An 18,170-nucleotide genomic window follows, 5' to 3' on the forward strand; every position below is an offset into this window, starting at 1 on the left:
GTGTGTGAGTGTGGGAGGGACAGTGAGGGGGAGAGAGAGAGAGGGGAGAAGAGAGAAAAAGAGAGGGAGACAAGAAGAGGGAAAGAAAGTAGAGCAGGTACACTAAAGACTTAACAATGGTTACTTCTGAGAAGTGAGACTGGGACAATGATATGCATTATTTAAATGCTTTTTAGAACATTTTAAAACTATGTCTATCTTTAAAACTAATGCTTAGAGGGATCTCTGTTATATGACCTTAGTTTCCCGCTGGAGAGCAATCAGATGGTTTCCTGGGCATGGTGTGTCCTGGGGCCTCAATTCATGGGACCTTTGCAGCTACCTTCCATGACCGAGGCAATAGAACGTCCTACCACCCACCCCGGTCCCCAGCCCTTGAGGGCTGTGGATACGCAGAGCAGGGACTGAGTCCAGGCCCTGATCCCAAGCCCAGGTTCTTGCTCCTCCCCCATCTTCTTCCACCCCTCTGGCTGTGGGCTGCAGACCCCTGGGGTTTTGCTTCCTCAGGCTGAAACCCCCACCTGGGGGGCTCAGGAGAACAGTGTTGGCCTCTCATCTCAACGAGGAGCCACGTAAGCTCTCTTCCTAGACGGGGTGTTCGGGTCCCACCACCTTGTGCCCCGTTGTCCCACATGCCTGGTGGGGACCAGCTCAGAGAAGGTGGTGTAGGAGGTCCAGGCAGATCTGGGTTTGCATCCCGGCTTTATCTCTTATGAGCTGTGTGGCCTTGGACCAATGCCTGAGCTTCCCTGTGGCTCAGTTTCCTTTTCTGTGAAATGGGGATGAATAACCCTTGACTCTCAGGGAAGGTCATGCGCTTAGTCGCATAGTCATGTCTGACTCTTTGCAGTCCTTTGGACTGGAGCCCACCATGGGCTTAGTGCTATGGGATTTTTCAGGCAAGAATACTGGAGTGGGTTGTCATTCCCTTCTCCAGATCATCTTCCTGACCCAGGAATCAAACCTGCATCTCCTGTGTTTCTTGCACTGCAGGCAGATTCTCTTTACCCACTCACAGGGGGGAAGTACAGGGATTAAATTAATGTTTACAGAGCAGCTGGCAGAGTCCAGCTCTGAGTAAGCATTCAGCACATGAGAACTAGCATGATCACTCCCGCTGGTAGATGCTGGGTGGACTGCCACCTTCTGCCCTCACCCCACACTGTGAGTTTACACACATGCCAAGTATCTCCATTTTGCTTTGTTCACAGAAGTCCTGATTCTTGCTGACAGGGAGGGGATTTGGGCGGGGAACCTGAAGTTTCCTACCACTTCTGGAAAGCTTCCAAATGTTGGGAGAAAAGCATCTGACCCCCCACCCAGTGTTACTCCTGCCCGCTCGTCTTCCTCAAGCCAACTAACTGCCTGGGCCCACTTGCTCCTTTGCCAGCATTAATCTGTGATTTCCAGCACATCTCCTGGGCTTCCGGTGAGTTCTCCGAGGCTGCCAGCCCAGTTCCTGGCTCTCAGGAGGGCAGCACCCACTCCTGTCCTGCTCTTGCAGTCACCAGGGAGCTCTGTGACTTCTCTAAGTGGCCTAACACCTCATGTTAGATGTGCCAGCTGGGAGATGGAAGCACCCAGAGGGTTAGGGTCATGGCGAGGGCAGCAAGTTGGGGGCTCCACGGATTTCCTAAAGGAAACACAAGTCAGAGTCAGGGCCCACCTGGTCCTGCCTACTTCCTGGCCAACACTGAAAGGGGTTCTCCAGAGCCCAGCTGGGCATGAAGTTTCCACATGGAATGTGACCTTGGGATCCAGATTTGTGCTGATGCTATTTATGTATTTAGGTGAATCATGGCAGCTGCTGTGTCTTAACTCAAGCCATCTGCCTGGCACACGGCTCATCAGGGGCACTAAGTCTGCAGAACTCATCTTGGACTCCATGGCGAGTGGGAGGGACTGTCAAGAGCCAGGGAGAATCACACCTGCTCCTGGCCTCCTGGACTTGGACTCCAGGCCCAGCGTACCACGGTGTAAGCACATGTGCCCGTGGCCATGGGGCTGCAGTAGCAGCCTGTCCAAGGCCGATGTCCAAAGACCACCACAAAGCACTTGAGCAGTGGGTGTTCCCGGAGCCATGGGTGACCTGGCCCAGCGAGCTCCCCAGAGGCTCAGCTGAGTGGTGGTGCGGCCACACTTGGATGCGATCCAATCCCTGGCCTGGGGTCTCTGTTCCACAGCCCTAGGCCTGCAGAGAGGCCCCTCGAGCATCCTTGCTGAGCTCAGCAGGGGGAGGTGACCTTCCCAATCGCTAGAGCACATCCTCACCCCCACGAGGTCCCTTGCCTCTTCGGGGCGTGTGTGTTGCTGTCCTGCCTCTGTTCCTTACACGTCTGTCTTGCCTGCATGGGTGTACACACACACACACCTTGTGCTGTTTCCATCTTACACACACACACACCCCTTGTGCTGTTTCCATCTTACACACACACACACACACACACACACACCTTGTACTGTTTCCATCTTACACACACACACACACACACACACACACACACCTTGTACTGTTTCCATTTTACACACACACACACACACACACACACCCCTTGTACTGTTTCCATCTTACACACACACACACCCCTTGTGCTGTTTCCATTCTTACACACACCCATACACACCACACACACCTTGTACTGTTTCCATCTTACACACACACACACCTTGTACTGTTTCCATCTTACACACACACACACACACACCTTGTGCTGTTTCCATTCTTACACACACCCATACACACCACACACACCTTGTACTGTTTCCATCTTACACACACACACACACACCACACACACACCTTGTGCTGTTTCCATTCTTACACACACCCATACACACCACACACATACCTGTTGTGCTGTTTCCATTCTGCAGCCCCTGGGGTGCTCGCCTCTCTCTAACTGCCCTAGAACGGTTTCTCTCACAGGATGGGAACTGGGGCTTCTGAGGCCCTTCAGCCCTCGCCGGAGAGCTTAGAGCTCTTCAAACAGAAGAAAAAGGCCAAGCCTCCCCCTTCCCATGGGGCTGCCTATTTCCCGAGAGGACAGAAGCCCCACAGCCCTCTCCACACACAGACCCATGCAGGATGAAAGGAAGGAAGCTGGGCCCCACCTGCTGGTCTCCCTCCTCCTCTCCCTCTTCCCTGCACTCCCCCTGGCTAATCCCAACCCCGTATCCACCAAGTCTCCCCAAGCTCCCTTGTCACCACCCTGAGGCACTGAGGCACCACAGTGCTCACAGTCCAGGCTTCATGGCTTAGAATTCCTCTTCAAAAAAAAAGAAAAAAAAAACACCCCAAACTCAATAAATTAATATTTTAGAGGATACAACTTGTAAAGGTAGCAGCATTACAAAGGAGGTCTTCCACTAACATGTGTTTCTATTTCTGGGGGTGAAGTGCTCCACGCCAGACCCCATCAGCATGGACTCCGGCTCTTTCTAGGACTTCTGTCCTCTGACCTCTCAGGGCCTGGTCTGGGTCAAGTCAGGTCGCACCTGAATCACGCATGCTCTGTGCACAGGGGTTTGTGGTCACCTCTCTGTCACTCCCATAGCCCCACGTGAGCAGGAGCTCCAAGACCAGCTGCCTGACTCCCCAAGTCAAGATGACAGCACGGGACACTTGACATCTGTTACATCAAGTCATACTGCATGGCGAGGACGGAGACATCAGGGACACCCAGAGACGGAAAGGAGCTTAAACTCAGAGTCAGGCCCCAAGCTGGAGGACGAACAGCAGCATGGGCTCGGAGGAGCCACTCACTGCTAAGTGGCCATGAATATGGGTCCGCCAGGATTGCCGCGCTGAGGAGGCGCTCAGCAGACTTGCCAGAGAGCTATGACATTATCAGTATTTACAAATGCAGAAACAAAGGTATTCAGTAGGGCTCTACGTTCAGAAAATTAATTTCAGGCGGCTCTATTGCAAAATTAGCATTCGCAGCAGCCTCCTAGGGAGAAAACCCACAGATCTACAAGGGGATAGGTGGGAGGGGGCTGCTGAGTAATGCCTTGGCAAAGGGCCTGGCCCAGGGTAGCCCCTCACTCAGGCCTTCTGCTCCCCTGGGCTTGGCCTGGTGTACGGGATTGCTGGTGGGGGGTGGGGTAGGGTTTGAGGTGGGGGCGGGGGACTGGCTTTTCTGGTTGCAGCCTGGCGACTTCAGGCCTGCTCTGTGGCCCACATTCCTGCAGGAAAGGACTTTGCTGTACACAGGCTCACCATCACTGGGGACGTCCCTATTTCACATGTGGGCAGATTGATAGAACAGAGGAAATGGGTCCATTGGCTCCTTCCTGTTCCCCTGTAGGCTTGGTGGGGCGCTGGGCTCTCTGAGCCCCCGGCCTGGCCAGGAAGGCCCACGCCTCTGAGCAGTCCCATCAAGGTTGCCTCCTCCAGAGGTAGGCGGGGATGCACATGGACAGCTGGGTGTGGACAGCTAGCAGTCTGTCCCTAGTGACGCCAGACTTCCTGTCAAACAGAGGGAGACACTCGGGGTTCTTAGGAAGCCACCTTGGTATAGGAGTGGTCTGCAACAGGAGTGAGTGGGAAGCTCCTCCTGCACTTAGAATTGGGGACACGTGCTCTGGAGGTAGACGCTTCTACCACCACAGACATCAGACCAGCGCTGCCTCTCACACAGTGTCACCGGCTGCAGAGCAGGATGCTGACCAACTCTGCTGGTCTGGCCTCTATTCTGCTGGTGGAATTGAGGCCACCTCTGATCCTGGTCTTCATGTAAAAAAATGAGAAAAAATAGAATCCCCCAAGTCCCTACTCAGGAAAGGAGCCCTGCAGGCAAGGTGCTAGAGATCACGTTTCCTCTCTGAAAAGGGTTTTACACCTTATTATTTGAGGTGAGCATAATAAGGCTTACAGGCAGGGCCAGGCCAGCTCAGACCACTGTGCCCAGATAAATGCAGTGGCCAACTGTGCTCTAACCGGGCGTGAAGCCAGAATAGAGACCCGTAAGCCTGGAGCCCCGAGTCCACTCTGTTCCTTAAGACTGGGGCAGGGGCTTCCCTGGTGGCTCAGGTGGTAAAGAATCTACATGCCATTGCAGAAGACACAGGTTCGATCCCTGGGCGGGGAGGAACCTACATGCAAACGCTTGTACCACAACTACTGAGTCTGTGCTCCAGAGCCTGGAAGCAACGAAGTACTGAGCCCACGTGCCACAGAGCAACTAAGCCAGGCTCTACAACTACTGAAGCCTGAGTGCCTGGAGCCCATGCTCCACAACAGGAGAAGTCACTGCAACGAGACTCCCGTGCACCACAACCAGAGTAGCCCTCACTCGCTGCAACTAGAGAAGATCCTGTGCAGCAACAAAGACCCAGCGCAGCTAATAAATAAGTTAAAAAAAAAAAGACTGGGACCGAATGACTGCTCTGCAGAATATCTGGGGTTGGGAGAACAAATCCCCTAGGGGAAAACACCACATTAGAGCTATTAAGGTTGGGAGGGAGGTGACAGGTAATTAACTAGGTTGTGGCCCAGTGAGTGAAAGTTGCTCAGTCGTGTCCAACTCTTTTTGACCCCATGGACCATACAGTCCATGGAATTCTCCAGGCCAGAATACTGGAGTAGGTAGCCTTTCCCCTCTCCAGGGGATCTTCCCAACCTGGGATCGAACCCACATCTCCCTCATTGCAGGTGGAATCTTTACCAGCTGAGTCACAAGCCCAGGGTGGGTGCGATAAATATCAAGGCACAGATTTAGCCCTGACTGAGGTCATGAATCAGAGGCCAGAAGAAACCTCAGATGAAAATCTGGAAAACGTAAACACCAAACTCAAAATGCCACCACAAAAGGAAATTAACGGTGTTACTGAAAGTAACTGCTTCTCTGGTAGCTCAGTGGTAAAGAACCCGCCTGCCAATGCAGGAGACGTGGGCTCATTCCCTGGTTCTGGAAGATGCCCTGGAGAAGGAAATGGCAACCCACTCCAGTATTCTTGCGTGGAGAATCCTATGGACAGAGGAGCCTGGCAGACTATAGACCACGGGGTGGCAGAGTTGAACATGACTTATTGACTAAACAACTGTTAAGTAACAGAAGCAGCACAAGGGAAGCAATGCCGGCCAGAGAGAAGACCCCACTGGGCGACTCTGGGCTGTGATCCCAGTGCTGTGCCCGCCACCCTGCTCGGGGACCCTCAGGGACCTGGCGGTGCCAGGCTCACAGCCGCTGTGATACACTCATTCCAAAAGGGCTGGAATAAAGTGCAAAGGGGACGGGGCTGCAGGAGGGGAGGGCAGCAGTGGATTTGCTGTGGGCAGTTCTGTGCCAGCTCCTTACCCATATTTTTCATTCCTCCCTGACTCCAGGGTTGAAGACTATTACTCTGCTAGATGCCATCTGGGGACCTGGCTTCAGCCCGGGACCTCAGGGGCAGGTCCGTCCATGCTTGCGGTTCTGGGCCCATCTTGGCTCTTATGCTTCTTGGGTACGAATTAGCTAACTGACACCTCCCACAATCTCCAAGCCCAGACTTGGCATTATTTATGCACATACAACACCCCCATTTGAATTCTAAATGTATCAGCAGGCCAGGTGACCTCATCTACCTAACATTAAAAATGCTAGGCCAACTTTCTCTGGGTCTGGGGAGACGTGGTGTAACCTGCTCCTTCTCCACAATTTATTCCAACAGCCCCTGAACCTAGAGCCTAGAAACGCAAACTTCATCCCTGTCAACCCAACTGTAAGCCCGAGGCAAGCTGGAGGCGGAGCCGCCCCTCCCGCGCTCCGGCACTTACTTCAGCAGGTCCTTGTCCTTGTTGAGATGCTGGAAGAAGGACGGCTCACAGATGAGCTGGTTCTCCTGACATACCTGCTTGCAGGACTGCCCGGGCTCAGCAAATTTTACCTGTAGGGCACTCAGGGGCGGCCACATCACTTGCCCGTGGCAGAAGTCCTAGAATGACAATGAAACTGTCAGTCAAGGGACCAGGGATGCAAGCAGGGGATCCTCAGTCTCCCAACCTGTCCCAACAAGCTGGGCCCCAGCTGTGCAAGAGCGGAGAGGGGCAGCGGATGGGAGCCACATGGACTCAGGTTGGGATCTCAGCTAGAACACGGCCTGGCCTTGACACCTCTACTCACCAGCTTCCTATGCCCAGCACCGTGCCTGCAGTAACAGGGGCTATCCCTTCATGTCACTGTCCATGATGATACAGTCGAGCTATTTAAAGTCTCCGCCCTTGAAGGCCCATCTCCAGGCCCACGTTCACCAGCTGTTCTGTTCCCTCCGCCCTAATTCCTAAGACATTTTCAGCGACTACCCAATTTGACACAGAATTTAACAACAGTTACCTAATATAACACTGTTTTGTGAGTGCTAGTTTCAACTCAGGGAAGCAAAAGAGGTCTGTAGGTTTCTGGAATAGAACCTATTGTGGGGACATGGTCTTGATAGAAGCTCAGTTGGTTGAAACAAATGTAACACAAATTCAATAGCTAGAGAAGCTGTCTGAGGATGTGTGATAGGAGGTGAAGTCACCTGGACCCCCTAAGAGGAGAGGTACCCGGAGGCAGGGGAGGTGGGGGTGTGCTCAGGATGGGGCTGCTCGGTCATTTCCAGGATCTACAGGGAGCGGAGGAAACGCACATGTCCAAGGGAGTCATGGGTGGGGAGGACCAGGAGGAAACGCGTGCAGCATGGATAAGCTGAGCGAAAGGTGAAGTGGGACCAGGGATAGGGCAGGTGAGGAGCAGGAACTCTCCCCAACCTGGGACCCCAGCTTTCATCTCAGCTATGCCAGGAGCAAGTCTGAACAGGTACCAGGGGTGGGAACTCAGGTACCACTGGCACCCAGAGCCCGCTCTGCTTAAATGTTGCAGATGGAACCCTAGTCAAAGCCCTCCAAATCTCTGGGCCATCCAACCTGTAGAAGAAAAGCTGTGTTTGTTTAACTTCTTTGGGGGTGGGCTAGGCCTCGGGGTACCCAGTGATGGTTAGGATCCTGGGGTCTCAATTCTACTTGGAGGAATTCACCCCAGACATATGGGACACATGGGGCAAAGAAACCTACTCAGGACACAGGGAAACCTATGCAATGTTGTTGAGAGGAGAAGTGGAAGACTTGAAACAACCTAAAGGTTGTATATAAACAGTTTGTATTAAAAGGTTGTGCTTAAACACCTAGAGCCAGACATCCTGGAGTGTGAAGTCAAGTGGGCCTTAGGAAGCATTACGATGAACAAAGCTAGTGGAGGTGATGGAAATCCAGCTGAGCTATTTCAAATCCTAAAATATGATGCTGTTAAAGTGCTGCACTCAGTATGCCAGCAAATTTGGAAAACTCAGCAGTGGCCACAGGACTGGAACAGGTCAGTTTTCATTCTAATCCCAAAGAAAGGCAATGCCAAAGAATGGTCAAACTATCGCACAATTGCACTCATCTCACACACTAGCAAATTAATGCTCAAAATTCTCCAAGCTAGGCTTCAAAAGTATGTGAACCAAGAATTTCCAGATGTTCAAGTTTGATTTAGAAAAAGGCAGAGGAACCAGAGATGAAATGGCCAACATCCATTGCATCAAAGAAAAAGCAAGAGAATTCCAGAAAAATATCTACTTCTGCTTCATTGACTAAGCTAAAGCCTTTGACAGCGTGGATCACAACAAACTATGGAAAATTCTTAAAGAGATGGGAATTCCAGACCACTTTACTTGCCTCCTGAGAAAGCTGTATGCAGGTCAAGAAGCAACAGTTAGAACCAGACATGGAACCATGGACTGGTTCCAAATCGGGAAAGGAGTATGTTAAGGCTGTATATAGTCACCCTGCTTATTTAACTTATATGCAGAGTACATCATGTGAAATGCCTGGCTGGATGAAGCACAAGCTGGAATCAAGATTGCTGGGAGAGATATCAATAACCTCAGATATGCATATGACACCACCCTTATGGCAGAAAGCAAAGTGGAACTAAAGAGCCTCTTGATGAAAGTGAAAGAGGAGAGTGAAAAAGCTGGCTTAAAACTCAATATTCAAAAACCTAAGATCATGGCATCCAGTGTCATCACTTCATGAGAAATAGATGAGGAAACAAGAGAAACAGTGACAGACTTTATTTTCTTGGGTTCCAAAATCACTACAGATGGTGACTACAGCCATGAAGTTAAAAGACGCTTGCTCCTTGGAAGAAAAGCTATGACAAATCTAGACAGCATAAAAAAGCAGACACATTACTTTGTTGACAAAGGTCCATCTAGTCAAAGCTATGGTTTTTCCAGTAGTCATGTATGGATGTGAGAGTTGGACCATAAAGGCTGAGTGCTGAAGAACTGATGTTTTTGAACTGTGGCATTCAAGAAGACTCTTGAGGGTCCCTTGGACTTCAAGGAGATCCAACTAGTCAATCCTAAAGAAAATCAGTCTTGAATATTCATTGGAGGGACTGATGCTGAAGCTCCAATACTTTGACCACCTGATGGGAAGAGCTGACTCATTAGAAAAGACCTTGATGCTGGGAAAGATTGGAGGCAGGAAGAGAAGGGGACGACGGAAGACGAGATGGCTGGATGGCATCACCAACTTGATGGACATGAGTTTGAGCAAACTCGGGGAGTTGGTGATGGACAGGGAAGCCTGGTGTGCTGCAGTCCATGGACTAGTAAAGAGTCAGACAGGAGGGGCTGAACTGAAGTAAAATAATCTAAAGGTTGTATTTAAACAGGTAACTGTTCAGATACAAAGAAAACCAAGCAATGTAACAGGTAACTATGCCCTGACATGGAAACATCCCCAGTACAGATTGAGAAGGGAAAAAAATAAGTTGAATGCTGGTATATAGTGTGTTTCCATTTGTGTCAATACACATAATCAGGCCTGTGTTCCTGTAAGAATATCTCTGGCATCACAAAGAAGAGGAAATGGGTAACGGGGTCAGGGATCATCAGGGAATTTACTTTTCAATGTATGTCCTTCTGGAATATTCTTTTTCCTCTTGGAATATCCTTTTTCTCTCTATCCTCTTTGTGGAGGGGAAGCTGGTTAACCATCTCAGGCTTTCAGAACTGGAGCCAGCAGGCACAGGTTCCATGCTCCTCCTGTTGGTCACTTGGAGCATTGCACGAGGACTGGGCCCTGCAGGGTCTCTGAGCAGTGAGGTTGGTGAAGCCCCAGAATGCAGGCCAGAGCTGCATCCAGGGGGCCCTTCTGTGCTGTTCGCATTTTTTCTCTTTCAAACCTCAGCTTCTTCATCAGAAAAATGTAGACAATGAAACTGATGATTTCCTATGGTTCCTGCTTCTCCCTACTTCCTTCCTGAAGGAGGTGATGCTATTACACGTGGAGGAAGGTAACCGGCAAGTAGGCTTCTACTCCAGTCTCCTCATCAGGGCTTGCGATCCCACCAGTAAGGTGAACTTGCTGTCATCTCCCACATTACATCCTGTCATGTGAGGATGCGCATGCTTGAGCCTGAGTAAGTGTGCTCAGCGGCTTCAGACTCTTTGCAGCACCATCGACTGTAGTTCCCCAGGCTCCTCCGTCCATGGGGTTCTCCAGGCAAGAATACTAGAGTGGGTTATCATTTGCTCCTCCAGGAGATCTTCCCAACCCAGGGATCCGAACCCTCCTGCATCTCCTGCATTGGCAGGCGGGTTCTTTACCACTAGCACCACTTGGGAAGCCCAAGTGAGTTTGGGGCTTAACAAATACTTCACAGCATGAGGTCAAACCTAGAGCCTTAATTTGTAACAGCTGAAAACAGAAGATTCCAGAAGGGTCTAATAATTCAGAGATGATGGAAATGCAGTGGTTTAATAGGATCCAGTTTAAGGTTTTGACAGTGCCACAGAGCAGGACAGTATGCAGAGTGTCCTCCTATCTCACAGCCCAGACCTCGGCGAGGTCTTCAGATTTGTGATCATCTTCAGCATGATCCATGGAGTTGCTACGGCCTGTGTAACACAATTAGTTCGGTCTGGACACTGTTACTAAGGGTGACAGCATGACGGCAGACCCAGGCACCCTGAATGGGAACCCTGAGTGTTCCCTGGTGGCTGTCACTCTCTAACCAGACAGCGTATGGAAACTTACCAGCTGAACTTTGAAAATATGTCCATCAAATAGGAAGGAAGACACATGATGATCATAGTTATTGCTGATCAAAGCTGAGCATGTACATGGATATTTGGAAAAAGTTAAGCATTGGTTTTTTGGTTTGTTTTTCTGGCTGGTTACTGTAAGCAAAAGAACTTATGCTTTTGAACTTTGGTGTTTGAGAAGACTCTTGAGAGTCCCTTGGACTTCAGGGAGATCAAACCAGTCAATCCTAAAGGAAATCAGTCCTGAATATTCATTGGAAGGACTGATGCTGAAGCTGGAGCGCCAATACTTTGGCTACCTGATGCAAAGAGCTGAGTCATTAGAGAAGACCCTGATGCTGGGAAAGATTAGAGGCAGGAGGAGAAGGGGACGACAGAGGATGAGATGGTTGGATGGCATCACCAACTCAATGGACATGAGTTTGAGCAAGCTCTGGGAGTTGGTGATGGACAGGGAAGCCTGGCGTGCTGCAGTCCATGGGGTTGCAGAGTCAGACATGACTGAGTGACTGAACTGACTAACTGTAACTTTGACTATAATTCTTTAGGAGAAATCTGATAGCATTTACAGCCTTTAAGTATTATAATAAAGAGATTCAAAGTCTGATGGACACCAAAGCCTACTGTGTGACTGTACACAACAGGCAAACAACTAGGAAACCTAGATCACTGGACACCATGACAGCTGAAGATGCAAACACTGGCTTTTACAGCTTGGTAAGAACACTGCAGAATGTCCCTCCTACAGGCAGTGAGAGCTGAGGGTGGTGTCTACACCTGCTGAGTCTGGTGGACTCTTAACATACTGCTGCTTATTCATTCTGAGCCTCATGTAGTTACGCGATGCCATCCAAGGGATAAAACTGAAACGGGGAGAAAGATTCTTCCATGTTAAACTAGGAGGTGGTGGGGCCAGGGAATGTGCTTCAGATCCAAGACCTAGATTTGAGGCCTGGCCTCACCAGGGCGGGGCTTCGGGCACACTGCTCAGTCTGGTCCTCCCTCCACTGCCGGTCCATACGAGTGATGCTGCCAGAATGTGGGTGGCGCAGCTAGGCTGAAGGCTGGCAAACAGCAGGCGCTCCCCTAATGCTCATCACCCTCCCCTGGTCCCTCTGTGGAGGCGATGCCTGTGCCCTGTATTGGACTCTGGAGGCACTGCAGCGCTGGCAAGGGCAGAAGCGGGGCAGCGCCGGATAGAGGGAGCCCCGTGCCTCCTCCCAAGCAGGGCAGACCTAGCCCACCTGCTCAGTTCGTAATAAACCCCTGCAGCCCCCAGCGCAGGATCCCTTTATCGGGAGAGCTTAACTTGACTCCACATGAACTCTTGGGTCCCGGTCACCCTTGCTTTGGCTCGGCAGGGGGCTGGTCTGGTATCCTCTCACTAGTCCGTTCTGGGTACCAGTAGGACCAGAAATAATGAAGATATATTGGTGGGAATGTAAACTGGTGCAGCCACTGCGGAAAACAGTATATGCAGGTTCCTCCAAAACTAGAGTTGTCACATGATCCAGCAACCCCACCCCTGGGCGTACACCTGGAGAAAACGCTAATTCGAAGATACAGATGCCCCCAGCGTTCACAGCAGCACTGCGACAATGGCCAGGACACGGACACAACCTAAATGCCCGCGGAAAGACAGACGGTGAAAGAAGATACGATATACATACACATACACGATGGAATGCTGCTCGGCCATGAAAAAGAACGAAACGATGCCATTCGCAGCAACAGGGACGGACCTAGAGTGTCACATTAAGTCAGAGGGAGAAGCCAACCACCATATGATATCACTCAGATGTGGAGTCTGAAAGAAGATGCGTGACTTTGTCTATGAAACAGAAACAGACTCACGGACGCAGAGAACAGACTTGTTGTTGCTGAAGAGGGCAGGGGGGTGAGGGAAAGATGGATTGGGAGTTTGGGGCTAGCAGATGCAAACTATTGTATATATGTACAACTGAATCACTCTGCTATACACCAGAAACCACAGTACCTTGTAAGTAACTAGACTTCAATACAATAAATTAAAATAAAAGAAAGAAATAGGGAAAAGAGCAGGCCCTTTTTAAGGCTTGGTGAACCATGTAGAAAGCCCGAAGGTGAACAGGCTTGAAGAGAGGGAGAATGAAAGTGTCCCAGTCAATGTGGCAACAGGTAAGGCAGGAGGCAGTGGGGATCTGAGTTATGGTTCCGGCTCTCAGCTGTGGGACTTCACAAATGCCCCTCAAGTTCCCTCTGCCTGCTTTCACATCTAAATTGCAGATAATACCATTTGTCTTTCAGTCCTTATATAACTCCTATGAGATAAAAAATGAAGTGACTCTTAAGAGGGTACCCATGAAAGTGTTAGTCGCTCAGTCATGTCCAACTCTTTACAACCCCATGGAACACAATCCACCAGGCTTCTCTGTCGATGGAATTCTCCAGGCAAGAGTACTGAGGTGGGTTGCCATGCCCTTCTCCAGGGGATCTTCTCGATCCAAGGACTGAACCCAGGTCTCCTGCACTAAAGGTGGATTCTTTACTATGTGAGCCACCAGGGAAGCCAAGAGGGCACTGAGAGATGTTAAATATCCCAAGGTAGAACATTATTTGCTGCTAGGGTTCAGAGAGAAACGTCGACTTGCCTGGATTACCTACGACAATCATGCACAAGGGCCATCTCTTTGTGCAGCTGCTTGCAGGGCTCAAGTGACACAACATCTTGTCATAAACCTCTTCTCACCCCAGGTGCCAGCCCCACTGGGTGCTCGCGGAAAGTGAGAGGTCCTCTGTTTCACCCAACCTCAGCATCAGCTAACAGGGCAACACCAACTGGCCTCGTCTCCTTGTTCACTCACTCAACTCACTCGTTTGTTCATCTGACAAATACTGTACTTGCTATGAAGCAGAAAAGCATAAGGGTTTGGAGTTCGAATTTCTTAGGTTTGAATCTCAGCTCCTCCGAGCAGCTGAGTGGTCTTGGCGAGCCCCATAACCTTTCCTTGCCTCAGTTTCCTCAACTGTAAAATGATGAAAATGTCAGCAACCACCTCAGAGAGCTGTGGGGTTGGGGGGAGTAAATTAATTATACTGTGTAAAGTGCTCAGAAATGTGCATGATCAAACACCATGGGTTGGCTCTTACTGTTATTATGAGCAAGGGACTTTTCTACGCCCTTGGGGATGACTTGGTTAAAAAAAAAAAAAGGAACTAAAACACCTGCCTTTATAGAGCTTCTTTTCAGTGAGGGAGATAGAGAAACAAAATAAATAAATTATATGTAATGTTAAAAGCTAGTGATTGCTCTAAGTAAGAATGAAGTGAAGATAAGGAATTGGGACTGTTGGGGAAGAGGGGATTCAGATAAGGCATCACTGAGAAGGCAACATTCAAGAAAAGACCTGAGGAAGGAAAAATGTGAGCCATGCAAGTGTCTGGGAAGGACATAACAGAAAGCAGCAAATGAAGTGCGGCGGCCGTGACAGCAAAGCGTCCGGCAGGTTCCAGGAGCAGCGGGCATGTGTGTGTGTGCCCGTATGTGCATGTGTGCATATGTGCGTGTGTGCATGCGTTGGGGGTTGGAAGTAGGAAGAGATGGTATCTGGGAGGTCGGAGCACCCAGAGCTTGGGGGTGGGGTGGCCCATATAAAGCCTTGGCTTTTCCTTGGAGTGAGATAGAAGCTACTGGAGAATTCTGGGCAGAGGAGTGACAGGATCTGCTGAGCTGAGAACAGTAGACAGGAGCAGAAGCAGGAATAGAGACAGTTAGGAAGCCACACAGCAGTGCAGAGAGAGAGAGAGAGAGGACAGCCTCAGGCATCTTTTTCCAACAAACCTCCATGAAATGCTCATAGGGTGGCTTTGAAGGGTCTTTCAGGCATCTGTTCAAAACTTAACAAACAACTTTTAAAACTACCCTGGGTGCTGGACATCTGAATGTGGATGAGACAGAGTCTCTGGGGACAAAGGCCCACATTTAAAAAAATTACAGAACAGTACACAACAGATGTCCAACCAGGATGTAAAGGCCACTGTGAGGAGAGAGAGAATTAACTCTGGGGACGGGAAGGGGTGGGGGTAAGTGTCAGAGAAGGCTTCCAGGAAATAGGGACTTCCGGGCTGGGTTTGGTAGGCTAAATAGGAGTTAGTGGCTTAGCACAAAAACAGTGTTTTGCAGATAATTGGTGCTCAATAAAGAGCCACTGAATGGTTTTGGCATCTTGGGGCTTTGATAGAAATAGAAAAAGATACTATTCTAACCCAGAAGCTTTACATAATCAGAAGAGACATAAACAGTAATTTCCAATCTGGTTAACAAGCTCACTTAGACACAGAACATCTGCATTCCTCTCTAATAATGATTTTAGCCAGTCACCAAATTTCCCTAAGTTTGCTTCAGTATGAAATTTCCCTATAGTAACAATAGTAAGAAAGGTCTATTAATCGACACATTTATGAGAAGTAATGTTCTGAACCAATGAACACAACATACTATGAAAAAGAAGTAAGGGTGCTGCCCTTGTAACAAAGGCTAAGTAACAGTTTGGAAAAAATGTGATTCACCTAACACCCAAAGAGCTGGAGAAGACAGGGGGTGGGGAGAAGGGGAGGCTGCTCCCTTGGACAGAAGCGCTAGGAGGGACAACACTGGTGGTCCCTCCCTCTTGGTTTAGGTGATGGGATCTTTTCCGTTAACCCTCCACCTTGAGTGGACGTCTGGCTAAACCTGTGATTGAGTTATTACACCATGACATATCAGGTGCAGGTGGATTCACATACAGGTCTGGAAGCAGCATCTAAAGGAAGTAAGGTCAGGAATTTGCAAAAGAAAAAAAGGGGTGGCGAGTGGGAAGCAGGTTCAAGGCTATGAAATTGGGATTTGGGCCAAGTTTAGCCAGCTAGGTGAGGAGTAAGGGGCATATTTGTTATTTATGTTACAGCAGAGGAATCCAGAGCCAAGCACAGAAAAAGTGTTCAATACATCATGTATGACTGATTGGATTAAACACATTTCAGTTGCTTGCTGGTAACTGCCATTCTCAACTTGTCCTGTCCTCAAAAAGAGTGAACTCTGTCCATGGGTGGCCCCTGGGGCTGATGCCCAGCAGCAGGTGCAAATTTACATTTCCACAAGGGCAACAGAGAAGGTGGTGGTGAAGCTGAGCTGTGGTAACTAATCTCTATGGTGATCTTTACACTGCAAGCCAACAAGTTCATGTTGCAAAGATTCAGACATGAACCTCCCACATTTCAAACTCTTCTACATGAGGAGTCTATTGGGAGAAACAAAAACACATGTGCACATACATACGAATGTTCAAGGTAGCACTCCACTCTTCACAAAAGCCAAAAGGTGGAAATGACCCATATGTCCATCAGTTGGAGTAAACCAACTGTGGTCTACCCAGACAATGGAATACTATTCAGCAATGAAAAAGAATGCAGTGCTAAAGCACGCTACAGTATGCACGAACCTTACAGACATTATGCTGAGAAACTGCCCAGGGGCACAAGAGTTTTTTAGGGTGATGGAAATGTTGTAAAACTAGATTGTGGGAGTAATTGCCAAACCCTAATCATTAACAACAACAAAAAGCCCCACTGAATTGTACCCTTACATAGAGTGAATTTGAGGGTCTGTAAATTACACCTCGATAAAGTTGTTAAAACACACACACACACACACCTGAAATGCTCTTACAACATGCTCTTCAGCTATATTTTCTACTTCCTGTAAAAACCCTATAAATACTATACAGGATGATTGTGCACACATCATTTTGCAAGACGCTGTGTCTTTTATGTGAAAACCAACTAAATTGGTTTCTGGGCTCCATCAGCAGAAGTTAAGGCTTTCAGAGGACCTACTCTGTGCGAGGTACCTTCTCAGCCTTAAACATGTATTCATTTCTTGATTCCTCTACCAACCCCATGGGGTAGGTAGTAGTATCCCCACTGTACAGAAGAGGCAACTTGACCAAGGTCACTGAGAGTAGGGGCTAAGCCAGGAAGTGAACTTGGCTGTCAGACTCTAGGGCCCAGCACTCAACCATTACCCACTTAACCCCCCTGGGTTCAGGAATGGCTGCGCAAACAGCAACCACCAATTTTTCAAAAGAGTGAATACTTCTTAAGCAACTGCCAACCTTCTCCCTGTGTCAGTTCCTCTTCCTCTTTCCCTGTGAACCTGGCACTTCCCCCTCCCCGCTACGTGGAGCTATCCAGATTCCCTGCCAGGTTTGTTCTTGCATCTAGAACATGCCCCTTGGAGGTCAGGATGGGCCCCCATGAACCAGATTTCCCAAGAGCTAAAGTTGATTCCACTGTGGCTCTTGGAGTTAACTCTTTTCTCCCCCTCCCTATCTCCAGAGTGCTTTTCTCATAAATGATACAGCTCCTTGCAAAATAACGTGAGCATGGCTTTCAGACATTAACCTGAGCATTGACATTCCATCAAAAGAACTTGCTCTACTCTGTGGCCTGAGGCACCGAAGTCTTTCCCAAGAAATGCATAAGGAGAACCTTAACAAGCCTGAACACACCCAGGTTAGGGGAGAAGAGTGCTCTGGATCTCAGAATACACTGGATTTTTCTCCTTGGCACCAGCTCCTACTGAAGGAGAGGGTGTTTCTCTTGGAGAGCAATGCAATAGGGCTTGCTATGCAAATCGTCACTGTTAGCACAGTAGAGGGAATGGGGGCATTAAGGGGAAAAGCAAGTGGTTTTCCTAAAGCCAGGATTCATTCCTGTTGGGTGCTGCCTGGTCTGGAGGGGGAGGTTGCCTGCTGTCAAGCACTCTGTACAGAGTACACACTGAGGCCCAGGGCTTTCTCAATTGCGGTCAAATGGCATCCTCTGGCCCCCGTTGCCTGGGGTGAGTGTGATGAACAACCTTGAAAGGGTTCTGGGATAAAAGCTTCCTTATTCCCTTAGCAGATCACACGGAGGGCTCTGAAGGCAGAGATCAGCCTAATTAGGGCTGTGGCGCTCCTACAGCAAGCGTGCACTGCCGCCCCCCTCCAGAGCGTGAGGCTTTCCTGTTCACACCAGAAACAGCCTCTCTCCTCTCACTGCTCTTTGAAGATAGTCTTTGGGCAGCAAAAATAATGAACACTCCAAGCTCT

General features: G+C 49.4%; 1 protein-coding gene across 50 annotated transcripts in view; it reads right to left on the minus strand.

Moving 5' to 3' along the window:
• MGAT5 (alpha-1,6-mannosylglycoprotein 6-beta-N-acetylglucosaminyltransferase) overlaps positions 1-18,170 on the minus strand; it is a 398,003-nt gene that overhangs the window by 6,269 nt on the left and 373,564 nt on the right. For all 50 annotated transcript variants that reach the window (XM_055572802.1, XM_055572785.1, XM_055572804.1 and 47 more), the window contains one exon: positions 6,761-6,918. In XM_055572802.1, the coding sequence (XP_055428777.1) occupies positions 6,761-6,918 (158 nt within the window). The remainder of the gene's footprint in view (positions 1-6,760; positions 6,919-18,170) is intronic.

The sequence above is a fragment of the Bubalus kerabau genome, chromosome 3, assembly GCF_029407905.1.
Source record: "Bubalus kerabau isolate K-KA32 ecotype Philippines breed swamp buffalo chromosome 3, PCC_UOA_SB_1v2, whole genome shotgun sequence".
NCBI classification, from domain to species: Eukaryota; Metazoa; Chordata; class Mammalia; order Artiodactyla; family Bovidae; genus Bubalus; species Bubalus kerabau.